At 36.6% G+C, this 13,697-nt stretch overlaps 1 protein-coding gene across 2 annotated transcripts in view; it reads left to right on the top strand.

Moving 5' to 3' along the window:
* Window positions 1-6,270, top strand: part of SALL3 (spalt like transcription factor 3) — a 23,986-nt gene extending 17,716 nt beyond the window's left edge. The window contains exons 2-4 of one of the 2 annotated variants that reach the window (XM_072604058.1): window positions 1-1,348; window positions 1,565-1,905; window positions 3,312-6,270. The exon at window positions 1-1,348 is cut by the window's left edge and continues 1,598 nt beyond it. In XM_072604058.1, coding sequence (XP_072460159.1) covers window positions 1-1,348; window positions 1,565-1,905; window positions 3,312-3,743 — 2,121 coding nt within the window. In that variant the 3' untranslated portion in view covers window positions 3,744-6,270. Of the gene's footprint in view, window positions 1,906-3,311 lie in introns of both variants that reach the window. The other variant, XM_072604057.1, reaches the window with a different exon arrangement.
* The last annotated feature ends 7,427 nt before the right edge of the window (window positions 6,271-13,697 follow it).

Genomic DNA, 13,697 nt, shown 5'->3' with positions numbered 1-13,697 from the left:
GTCAATAGCTATAATGACTCCCCGAGTATTACTCCCATAAGCCGGTCACCTCAAAGGCCATCTCCTGCTTCAAGTGAATGCACTTCTTTATCCCCTGGTCTGAACAATTCTGAGTCAGGCATAACAGTGACTGCAGAATCCCCACAACCAATTCACAGTGGATCTTCTCTAACCAAAACTGAACCCATCAGTTTACCTTCCACAAACACACGAGTGGGAGAAGTCTCCATCAGTGTGCAAGTTACTACAGTGTCCACTTCAATTGTTACCACTGTAACAGATACCAGTGTTTCCACAACTCTCCCAAACCCTGTGCTTCCAACAATCTCTGATCAGTTCAAAGCAAAGTTCCCATTTGGTGGTCTGCTTGACTCTATGCAAACATCAGAAACCTCGAAGCTGCAACAGTTAGTTGAGAACATTGATAAGAAGATGACAGATCCAAATCAATGTGTCATTTGTCACCGGGTGCTTAGTTGTCAGAGTGCTCTCAAGATGCATTACAGAACACATACAGGAGAAAGACCATTTAAATGCAAAATTTGTGGACGTGCCTTTACTACAAAAGGCAATCTAAAAACACATTTTGGAGTTCATCGAGCGAAGCCACCACTAAGAGTGCAGCATTCATGTCCCATTTGTCAAAAGAAATTTACAAATGCTGTTGTTCTTCAGCAACATATTCGTATGCATATGGGGGGACAAATCCCAAATACACCATTACCAGAGGGCTTCCAGGATGCCATGGACTCAGAACTTTCTTATGATGAAAAAAATGTTGAAACCCTGAGCAACTATGATGATGACATTGACGAAAATTCTATGGAAGAAGACCCAGAGTTAAAGGACACAGCAAGTGATTCATCCAAACCACTAATATCTTACTCTGGGTCATGTCCCCCTTCACCACCATCTGTAATCTCTAGTATTGCTGCCCTGGAGAATCAGATGAAAATGATTGATTCTGTCATGAACTGTCAGCAGTTGACCAGCTTGAAATCCATAGAAAATGGATCAGGGGAAAGTGACCATTTAAGTAATGACTCCTCATCAGCTGTAGGAGATCTTGAAAGCCAGAGTGCAGGCAGTCCCGCCATGTCAGAATCATCCTCATCCATGCAAGCACTGTCTCCTGTAAATAGCAACAGTGAAAGTTTCCGGTCCAAGTCTCCAGGTCTAAGCAACCAAGAAGACCCACAAGAAACACCACTAAAGACAGAAAAACCAGATAGTCCACCACCTGCTCCTGAAAATGGAGGTGCACTCGATCTGACAGCTCCTACGCCGGGCAGACCAGTCATCAAGGAAGAAGCTCCTTTTAGCCTGCTGTTCCTCAACAGAGAACGTGGTAAGTTTAAAAGTACTGTTTGTAATATCTGTGGCAAGCCTTTTGCTTGTAAGAGTGCATTGGAAATTCACTACCGCAGCCATACTAAAGAACGTCCATTTGTTTGTACAATCTGCAGTCGCGGGTGTTCCACTATGGGTAATTTAAAACAGCACTTACTGACACACAAATTAAAAGAGCTGCCTTCTCAGTTATTTGAACCCAACTTTACTCTAGGTCCCAGCCAAAGTACTCCTAGCCTGGTCACCAGCACTGCGCCAACTATGATCAAAATGGAAGTGAATGGTCACAGCAAGCCGATCTCACTGGGGGAGGGCCCTCCGCTTCCATCTGGAATCCAGGTTCCTGCTGCACCACAGACAGTGATGAGTCCAGGCCTCACTCCTATGCTGGCACCCCCACCACGGCGAACACCTAAGCAACACAACTGTCAATCATGTGGGAAGACCTTCTCCTCAGCAAGTGCACTCCAGATACATGAGCGCACCCATACTGGGGAAAAGCCATTTGGTTGCACAATCTGTGGTAGAGCTTTTACCACAAAGGGGAATCTCAAGGTAAGAAGGAAACCTCTCAATCTCAAAAATCAGCCCATAAGGAAATCAGAGTTATTGAAAGGCATCTCTCTTAGGCTTTACAGGCTCTAATTTTGCTGTGTTCCTGGCCAGGAGAAATGAGAAGCTAAGGAGGCCTGTTGTGTGTTGTCATGTGTTCCTGTCGAGCATGGTAACATGCGAGGGTTCAGTCCTGCCTTCTGACGTGTGGGTGCGTATCAAGGCCTGTTCTTCAAATCTGATCTTGTGAAGCTAAGGCCAGATGCGTGTTTATAGCCTGTTCTATGAGCTAGGCGGTGAATGCACTTTGCACCTTGGCGGGCAGGCCCAACACCCAGTGGAACATTGGTATGAAAAGAAACCGACATTTAAAGAGCTGTCACAGAATAAAGCACAGTCACTCTCAAAAAGAAAGAATGCTGCAGCAACAGTGAGGTTTGCTAAGCAATTAAAGAAAAAAACCAAGATGTGTTCTATTGTTCTGTGTGGCCACGGAGAGGAGCTGGTGGGGGTGAGGGTATAGCTGAAGGAGAGCAATATAAAACTCTGGAGTGTAGAGGAGAATAAAAAGGAACTCAGCCAAAAAACAATAGAGCACATGGTAAACGTACTTCACATCCTCCCATGGTGTGTTTTCTGATCCAACTCACTTCTGTGAATAGACACAGGACTTACTCATTGCCAGAAGACCTGGGTCTCTACACTGCCTCTTACTGCACATCTTGATTTCTGTTCTATGTAACATGCATATCTGGGAAAGCTGGGTTTCAGTAGGTGTTTAGAGAACATCTCAGAGATCAATATTCCTATTGTTCCCATAGCCCAGGTAGGCATGAATGGGATAAAGGTGATATGAGGACCATCTTCTGATCACAAAAAGATCATAGAATGTTTTAAAACTAATTTGGGGGTTCTTATTTGAAGGGAAGGCAGTGAAGCAAGAGTACAGGAGGAAAAAAAAACAATGGCAAAAATTACTAGATGGTTTAGAAAAAGGAAATGGAGGTCAAAGGAGTTAGCTGAACACAGTAAGACAGCAGGTCTTTATTCTCATACACTGAAACATTCTCTAGGCAGCCCTTGTGTTTTGTGAATTTGGGATAATTGTGTTTTGTTGTCTAAATTTTTGTCACTTCAAAGAACACACATTCCTAACGTTAAAGTGTACTTTGTATCTTTAATGAAAATAATGTGCATATTTGATCATAAACTATTCCCCAGAAAGTTCACATGAACCATTTTCTGTTACTCCAAATTGCTTGGAAGAAAAACAAAAATGGCCAATGAGTACCTGAAGGTTTGTGCACTCAGATTCTATGAAAATGGCTGTATATAGCAAAGCAACAATTTAAGTTATGAGAATTTGCTTATTTGTAGTTTTTCTTTCTTCTCTCATATTTTGCATGCAGGTTCATATGGGAACTCACATGTGGAACAACGCCCCTGCAAGACGTGGCCGCCGACTATCTGTGGAAAACCCCATGGCATTGTTAGGTGGTGATGCACTGAAGTTCTCTGAAATGTTCCAAAAGGATTTGGCAGCTCGGGCAATGAATGTTGACCCCAATTTTTGGAACCAGTATGCTGCAGCGATCACAAATGGACTTGCTATGAAGAACAATGAGATTTCAGTCATACAGAATGGAGGCATTCCACAACTCCCAGTAAGTTTAGGTGGAAGTGCCATTCCACCGTTAAGTAACATTACAAGTGGTATGGACAAAGCTCGCACAGGCAGCAGCCCTCCTATTGGTGGCCTGGACAAAGCAAGTTCAGAAACAGGAGCCAATCGTCCATTCACAAGGTTTATTGAGGATAACAAGGAGATTGGTATAAATTAAATGCAAGAAATGTGAATAACTCTTGGGACTCTTAATCAACACATTTGTTCTATTTCGTGTACAAATTTGGAAGTTTTAAGCATTAGTCTTATGGTCTAAATGCCTAGGTTCCCTTTAAAATTTTATCCATAGCAGAAAATACATTAACTGTGTGGCTGCTGAAAAGTTGTCTTGCAAGAGCTGCATGGTACTTCTTTTAACAGTGAGTTTGACTGTTATTGAGAACTCTGAAACCTTTAAAATTTAAGTTAACAAGGAGTCAATGGAAACTGCATTAGCAACTGAAAGAGGTTAGACCACGTCCACTTTGTTTCTTATAAAACTTAGTGATCACCTAAGAGGGAAAAAAGAATAAAAGAGGGGGGGGCTTCACTGCAGCATTCTGGTCAAACTTATTTGCTGGTTCTGTTCAAATTAGTTAGAAACTTGAACTATGTTTTTAGAAATCTTAATCTTAAATAAGTGATTTAGTACCCCCATGCTGTGTATTATGACAGTATCCTTGTCTGTAGTATTTATAATGTTAAGATTATGCGGGTAACAGACAATATACTAGCCCCCTCCTTAAATGAAGCTTTTGTACTGCAAAATACATCTGGCTATGTGATTTTTTTTTAAAGCAAGATTTGTTTTATTATGAGTAAGTGGTTTATTTCAATGCAGGCAAAATTGTGAAGTTTTATTGGGAAAGATAGCATGCTTTTCATGTGCAAGTACCTGTCAGTAACAAATCTTTTTTTATTTAAATATTTGTAGCTGCTATGTGGACAGTTGTTCTATTAAATGAAAAATGTAGTGTGGTCTGTAGCTCAATGATTGGAAAACAAGTTACAGACAAACCTTATCACCATAAATTATTCACAACATTATAAACAGTTGTGAGTAAATATTTCATGTTATCAAAGTTGTACAATAAAAAGGTAATGTTTGTATAATGTGGTTGCAAACTCTTAATTTATACTATTGCACTTTTAGTATTTTGTATTAGGGAGGTTTGTCTATAATTTGAAAATGAAAAAAGATGTAAACTATTTTATAAATAGTACTTTGGTTTAAGGAAAATGAAAAAAAAACCTGTTACAGTTTCTTGTTTTGTCTTTAAGGTCAAACAATATGAGAGATCTATGCTACTTAAATAGAAAAGCCACCAAGCTTTGTCAGATCCTCAGTACAATAGGGCCTGCCATTTCTGAAATTGAAATGATTTATTTAACTTTTCTACAAAGCCCATTAAAAACTGTGACCACCCCTAACAAAACTTTGATGAATTAATCTTAGGACTGTGACATCAATGCAAGCCCAGGAAACAGTAAAGAGAACATTGTGTAGGTTTAATTTTACTGTAATCTGTTCTGTCTCTTTCTCACACACCCACAAACAAGATGTTGACTGCCTCATAGCACTGGTATTGTGTACAATAAACTGGGAAGAAATATTAAGTGTCTGGCAGTATAATCAGTCATAACTGTAAAATATTTCAAATTCCCAATTTGCGAATTATCATCTCAGATTACAACAAAGCACAATGTCCTCTGATTTTTCTAATACCATTTTATGCTGATTACTTTGTTTATATGACATCAAATAGCTAAAGGGACTGGTTCCACTCCTCTTAAGCTAGGATGCTGGTGAGGCTGGGGCTTAATCAAGACTTGAACAGTAAATGTTTTGTGTACTACCTCATTTTTGTGCATTACAAGCATGGTGGAGTCTGACACGATGAACTTCCGTCCAACAAAATTGTTCAAGGGACATCATGGGTAGCTGGGTAACAGTGCAAGGAGTTGTATGCCCCTGAAGAAAAAGAATCAGACAGTGAGGTCTTCTCAGTTAAGACTGAAAAAAATAGGACAATCTCTTATACAACAAAAAAAAAATTACCGTAAGAAGATGGACTGTTTCTGCCATCATGTAATTGAACGAAAAGAGTTTTGAAGGCTTGTTAGCTGTTTATTTCTATTGGAAATGAACAATGAACTATACAGCTCTGTTTTCTACAGTGGTGAAATAGAACTTCCCCATGTTATGCCATCTTTTACCACAGAATGTGGGGATCTGGGGGTTTTCCAAGCATTGGGAAAAGAAAACTGAGGTGGTTTAATGTTGCTGTAATTCAGCAGTTGAATGTTTTTATTTATATGTGTCATTTTTGGTGTGAATTTTTTGTTAGTATTTGGTACCATGTAGTGTTATCTCTTCTCCGTAAAGGATGTGTATAACTTAACAAAAGAGAGATGTAAAGTGTTGTAAATAAGATGGTTGATGAAGGTACAGTAAGACTGACCCCATTTTGTATTCAGGGTTAGGTCACTCCTCTCTGCATGGTGAAGAGAGACACTATTTTTATACTGCGATACCATGTAGGGCTAGGAGCCTCCCTGAACCAGCTGGGAATTGTTACCTAGATCCAATATTTTTTATGATTAAATCTTGTGAGCTTGACACATCTACTGATTGAAATGGATGTCTTAGTCTAGGTTACTATTTTTGTCATATGGAATTGAATAAAATGCAGGATGTAATATTATTTCTGAATTGCGTTCCTTGATTATTCTGATGGAAAAGTGAGAGTTGAGCTTATGGTCATTTGTAGTGGATATACATCAGTGATGTTTCTCTCATCTTCATACATGAATGTCAACATAGGGTTGGCAAGTTTAGGCCTAAGCAATATTTAAATGTATCTTGATTATACGTCAGCTATTAAAAAGCTTTTTTTCTAAGAAGAAAATGCAGTCTCCTAAATGTGCATTGTGTATCTGCAATCAAAGAAGATGCAGTAGAAAAAGTTTAAATATTTGAAAGTATCGGAAGTGTCCAAAGGTCAACTATATTCTGAAACACCTCTCAGTTATCTGCATCAAGTGAAAAACATTGCTCCTCTGGTCACTTCAAAAAAAGATGAGGATCAAATCACAGGACATTAAAGGACATGGAAACAAATTTGCTAGCAGAACTGCACAAAAACAGCAGACGTCACTGAGACTCCATTCCCATCAAAGCCTTATGTCTGTTCCCTCCAAAGAGAAGGTATCTCTTATGTTAAAATTCATACTATTTTGGAAATCACATGTGACAACACTCAAAATCATCACAAACTGATGGCATTTAGATTTTAAAATAATAGTCTGTTTCAAGGTCCCTTATACAAGAAAAGAAGAGAAAAACACACCATAATTATCCTCTTCTCCTATGCTCACAGAATTTACCACAATTTTTATTTCAGGTTCTGAAAAGGTAATAAAACTACTATCCATTCGGACAATTAATCATAGCTACACTGATGTTCTATTTGTCATTGTTGCAAAAATCTTTTAAATTAAATATATTAATTTCCCAAATAGTCAAATCATACAAAGTAGAAATAATTAAATATGAAAGGATGCACTATAATGATAATGTGCAACAGGCAGGGAGAGTTCTCTCAGAAACTAGTCAGGATTTTCATGAGCACTTTAAGAGATTAAAATAAATTAACAGATACAGAGCAAACACATAAAAAAAGTTTCTGAACCTCTCTTTCCAAATCGGTCTTGATGCACAGTTCCTCCTGACATTAAATAGAGGGTTATTTAGATTGTAATACAAACAAGAAGAATGATAAATCTAAGCAAACCCTAAAACTTATATATACATATATATATACATATGTATATACTATGTGTGTATACACATACTGTATGTGTGTGTGTACATATATACACACATTCCTCTTCTAAGCTCATTATAAAAACTATTAACACTTAAAACTAATTAAGAGATATTGCTGAAGGGCTTTCTAACAATTGTTTTTAAACTCTCCACTGTTTAATTTTATCCCTGTAGAAGCTTGAAAACAGCAGGATTTCCTACTACCTGTGTTGCCTCGGTATTTGGCAGACGTTCCATTGATATTCCTTTTTTTTTTTTTAACAAAGCCACAGCAAACATCATGGGTATTTCTTTATTACTGTGCTGCATTTACATTTCCAACCTAATCAACTTCAAAACATTTTGTTTTATGTTGGCTCCTTTTCTATTGCCACAGAAGTCCAAACCTCTAATTTCTCTCCTCTAGTATATGCTCAAAACAAGACTGATAATGAGCCATCCTGTGGAATCAGTTCTGTGCCCAGTCTTTCCCAAGCACACTAACCAACCTGTATATGCCATTCATGGACTGTTCTTTGTGTTAAAGCCCAGTGCCATTTGCTAATTGCTGTTACTGAGTACGGAGTAGAGAGATTGTTTATTCCTTTAGAAAAGTTCCTTACAATATGGTGCTTCAAAAAGCACCCCACCAGGTTCTATTTGCTGATTTTTTAAGTATGTCTGAATTTGGTTTCTAGAAAATATTTTAAAATTACTGTTAATAACTATGAAAGTTAATTGGAATTCCCCTTTTTCTTTTTCACTCCCCTTAGAAAATAAGACTCTGATATTTAACTTTGTTTATTGTCATTTGTGAAAAAAGAAAAAAGTCAAAATAATGCAACTCATAGTATGATACAATTTCTAACTGCTCTTTTACTTAATGTTACTGACTTAGATAAATGAGTTTAGCAGTAGATACCAGCAACTGACTAACATAATCATTAGAGTATGAGAGAGTTTTAAGAAAATAAAAAAGCACACTGGCTCCCATGGAAGTCAGGAGATATGGTCCCTAACCAGTTGTATGACTAAGTAATTAGTTATATTCAATTTTTCCTCTTTGGGACTCAGTTTCCTCTTAAGGATACTGGATTTGGGTGATCTCTAGGATTCTTCCAGCTCCCCAAATTATGGAATGTGGTCCAAAAAATGTGCATCAAGCAGCAATTTCCAACATGCATGGATAGAACACATATGAGTGGATGCTCAAGAATTTTTTCTCAAGAGCATATATGTGAAGTTTATTTCAGAGGACAAAGTTTGGCAAATTTATTAGATACTGAAACTAATCAACATTTTGGAATCATGATAGAAATGTTCATTTGTATTTTTTTAATTAGGGTTTGTTTTGTTTTTTTTTTTTACCAAAAATCCAATACTAATGGCAGTTATAGTAAAATTAAGACAAGTTCTAAAACAAAATGTATTTTCTATTATAAAAGAGCCTGTAAGAAATGGTTCCATTTTCCACATATATAGTGTGCACAACTGTCTGTACAGTAAAACATTAAACTGATACCCACTTAGTCAAAACACTTTATAATTCAAAGCAACTATTATTTCAATTATTTCTGCTTATTCTTTCTTATTAAAATGCTTGGCTAATTTAATTTTTTAAGAAAATTGATGTCTAATTGTACTGTAAATTAATTATTTGCAAACATGAATGAATGTTTTGGGTTTTGTCTTTGACAAAAGCCTTTGAGAAGGGACTTGGTTTATAATACTTAGAAAGGAATACAGAAGGTACTTTGAAACAGATTTCTCTTGGTACATTTATAAAGGGAAAGAGAAATAGATGGAAGGAAACAAAAATGGAGAGTGTAGAGAAGACACTGATGTGGACATTTATGGGAAAAACTTTTATGTTATTAAATAGAAAAACATGATTCAGAAGTCTTTACCAAGTCATGTTGCAGGAATCTAATCTTATCCTTAAAAGTCTCAGTGTAAATGATACAAAATCAGTACAAGTAAATGTTTGATTTCAAGAGTTCCAAAGGGAATTGTTTGTGAACATGCGGATGATGTTCCTTTCTAATTTGCCTTCTAAATTGACCTTATAAAAACCTGATCATTTTTTAAAGTTGATTGCACAGTCTGTATCTTAAAATGTTTTTTAACAGAGAACTATGAACTATATGCCATCCGGCATTCATCTCTAATGTAATCTCCCTTTCATTTATTTTCCTTTCAGTAGGACTAAATACACCCACACCTACGTTTTTAGATGAATAATTTCTTAGACATAGGAAATGAATATATTTCCTGATCATCTGGGTTTTTGTGGGGGTTTTTTTTGTTGCTGTTGACAAATCTTTTGATCTAGTATAAAGGACAAACTATTTCTATTTCATTTGCTTTTTTTTTTGTTTTTGGCCTAAAGAAATGACAGTATATTAGATTGGTTTAATTTAATCTAACCAATTATTCTTATCATTTAGGAAGAACACAGCAATTTTACACTCAAAAAATCCAGTTTTTCAGCCACAGTAAGAGAATAAGCTTATTTGTTAGGTTTGTTCTAAAATTTTAAAAATTGCTTTATTTTCTTCATGCTTTCTGGTTCTTTGATAATGTGACATAATGCTCTGTCAAAGTCTACAGCCGACAGAGTTCACAAGTTGTACATCCATTCTGTTACCTGAGAGAATTTCAGACATTTCAAGAACAAGTTCTTTGTATACACATACCTTTCATATTTGATATTTTACTGGATATTTTCCTGACAGTTCAAGAAATAGTATTACAGACATTCTTAGTTTAATATTTTTTGAAAGTCCTTTATTAGAACTGTTTATTAGATTATTCCTCAGTCACTTATATAGAATATTTAGATCAGAAATTATATATTATTCCCCAAGATATCATTCCTCTTAAGAAACGGAGCTTCATATCTATGCATTATATAGCAAAAAGAATTAATTGCTAACAAAAAAAAGCCAATTTTTGAAATTTCAGGAAATTGAAAAGCAAGATTAACAAAGTTGTCAAAGACCTTTGGGACCTGCTAACTTATCAGAAAATTTTCAAAATATAGGAAAGTCATTAGTTTTCATACAAAGATTATATGCAAACTGAAATTTTAGTGGTGAGTTTGGGTCAAGTCAATAACAAATTGATTCTTCTTAAGAAGTTTTCCCCACCTCTTTAATACTTTATTACAAACACATCCTGTATGATGTAAGCATATTTTAGATGACCTGAAGAAAGTCCTAAAAATATATTACTCACTGCACTCTCAGATCGCCTCTCCTTTCCCAAATTGTTTTTTTACTACTTCCAAGTTATTCAGTGCTTTCTTTTTATTTACTTTAAACCGTATAATTTCTTGATATTCCCATAGTTTCACTTAGTTTTTGTTCTTTTTTCCTGTCATTTTATCAGTTCTATCTCTCCCCCTCCCTATTATTACTAGTTGCTTGCCACTTACTATTACCAAACATATTTCAAATTCAAGATTTCAAAAAGCAACTTATTTCTCTTTGCACCCAGTACACAGCTGCAGGCTCCAGCCATGGCCTATGGACTAGAAGGCCGTTGTGGTTGGATCCCAGCCCTGTTGACCATAAGACTCTGGCTTAAACAAATGTATTTCCATAGGTGGTCATTGAGGTCTGTGTTGGTTGTTTTCAAGACTTAGCTATATGCCTCACAAACTTGCCTCTTCGTGACAATGTGGAGTGTAATGGCCAGAGTGCTGGATTTAGAGCCAGAAAACTAGAGTTCAAAGTCCAGCTCTGCTAGTTGCTTTGTTTTGGCCATGGGCAAATCAAGTCACCTCTCTTCGGTCTCAGTTTCTTCATCTGGAAAAATAAGGAGGTGGTTGGCCTACATGATTTGTGAGGTCACTTCCTGTTCTAAACCTATAATCCTATCTGTCTAATTTGTCTTGATGTTTTTAATAACACAGACTTGTGAGCATTCCTCATTGACACAGCCTCCTCCCCTTGTCCCTTCTCCCCCATCCCCACCCCACAAACAACAGCAGGGAAAACCCAGTAGTGCTCAATATTCAAGTAAAGACAAATTCTAATTTCTCATTTGTCCTGATATAAAAGTATTGTTTGAGACTTAATCCAAATAAGGATATCCCAACCTAGATTGTATCTCAATAACATCATTCATACATTATAACTAAACCTTGCCATCCAGCAGAGTTTCATCCCATCACCTATTTATAACATATGTAACATTGTTCCAATGGAATTAACTGGCCCCTGTGATGTCATTTTATCTAACCTTGCAGAACCAATTAGCCGTATTAGGGAGGGTCTACCTGTACTGTCTGTCAACAGCCTTCCCTTACTGGTGTCAACTGGTTTATTCAGAGCATATCTGGTTGTGTGTTACTGAATATGCTGACAAACTAGCAAGTGCACACATGGATGGCTACAGCCCTTACTTAGCCAAGTCTTAGCCAACCAGGTGAAATTTGTCTTCTCTAAGCATCCAAATCTGTGAAATGAAAGAACTGTGTCTCCCACACAAAGTATTTATTTCACATCTTAGTGATTCATGCAGCTTGCTGTAGCATTCATTTGCCAATAGTGATCTATATGGATCATTGATATGGACTGAATAAATAGATGGATTATGACAAATATTAGCCATAATGTGTTTTATAGAAGCTACACTGACTCCAGAGGAATAAGAAGGAAATGCACATGCTATGCACAGCCCTGCTCCCAGAGAAATAGAAATATGTTTTCTTATTACTTAAGTATAAATTGGCTTTCCTTTCTTTAGTGATAAACTAGCAGGGACTAAGTTTGTAGATCTAGATTAGGCCCGTAGATGTTATGATTTCTGTATCATGGGGATGGAGAACTCTTTACATCAACTCAGAATATAATTATCTGCAATTAAGAAGTTGTCTGAAGTACTTAAGTGACTTGCCCAGGGCCTCACAGTCAGATGAGAAGAATCCGAACTCAAAGTCCAGTAAGAAGAACAGTATACTATATTACCTCTATGAAGGGATTATTTAAGCGTGTAGCCAAAGGCCATCTTTCAGACCCTATAGACCCTTTCAAATGCTTTGAGATTTTTAAAGAATTAATTGTAATTCACTTGCTTTCTATTTTTAAAGTTTTGATAGCAACTTCAAATTTGCTTGGCATAGTGGTACTTGGATTGGAGTTGAAGGACCTTGAGTGTGCAAGCTAACTCTGTACCTTATAAGCTATGTGACTTGGGACAAACTATTCCACTTCTCTGAGGCTCAGTTTCCTCATCTATAAAATGAAGGAGCTGTGTAGAAGATGTCTAAGGTCCCTTCCATCCTCAACACTATATGAATCTATAATAGACAGTAAGGGGACCTAGGAATGTCCCTTTGGGGCAGAAGAAAATTTCCTAAAGATAACTATTTCTAAGTCTACCATTGCTGAATCACTTTCTGGGAGTGTATGGGAGTGTGTATTTTAATAGCGCACTGGCAAATATTTGATATTTGTCCTTTAGGCTGACCTATTTGTCATACAAGAAAATATCCAAGATTTTATATGCATTAAATTTAAATGATTATCTGTTCACTATTTAGCCTGCATTTTCCTGCTTTTGTAACTAAAGAGATCTGAGTATTTCTTCTGATGTGTTGAAATTCCATTAGCAGTATCTTTAAATGTTCTAGAGGTACTTCTGGTACATTTTAAACCGCTAATGTGAGTGCAGCATCCATTGTGTTCTCTTTCAAGATGAGAATATATTACATAAATGTGTTGTAACCATCTTTTTATGTTTCCCAAGCCAATGAAATCACTTATCCCCTGATTTTTTTCTATGAGCTATTGATGGTTACTCTCAGTTCCCATATCTACTATAACCTTCCCTTTTTCACTACACTTAGCTACCTCTAGAAATGTTCAACATTCAAGGAAGGGAGTGGGGAGGGGGACAAGGAAACCTTTCCAGACATTTAAAATTATTTCCTTAATGGAAAACAGATCCTGGTAAAGTAAGTGTGCCGGCTATCCAAATAAATGATACCTTCATAACATAAACTGAAATAAAAGGGATGTTAGAAAAATGTGAAACTGGTCTGGTACTCACTTCTCAGGCCTATTTGGAGTCACAGCAGGGTTCTTTCTGGTTGTGGCATGTGGGAGATTTTGTTTTGATTGCAGATCTGGCCAGTCAGTCAAGAAACTGGTTGTTCCTAACACTATCCCTTTAGATAATGTATTGAAATGATAAACAATTGATATGTTGCCTGTGTAAATGCAACTTTAATCATTTACATTTCTTTGGATTTCCACAGAAATGTCATCAATAGAATTATATGGAAAACATAATCATCTATTTTATGCAAACCTTGTT

This window comes from Notamacropus eugenii, chromosome 4 (genome assembly GCF_028372415.1).
Source record: "Notamacropus eugenii isolate mMacEug1 chromosome 4, mMacEug1.pri_v2, whole genome shotgun sequence".
Taxonomy (NCBI): domain Eukaryota; kingdom Metazoa; phylum Chordata; class Mammalia; order Diprotodontia; family Macropodidae; genus Notamacropus; species Notamacropus eugenii.
The sequence above is the reverse complement of the archived record's forward strand: the minus strand, read 5'-3'. Positions and strand labels throughout refer to the sequence as shown.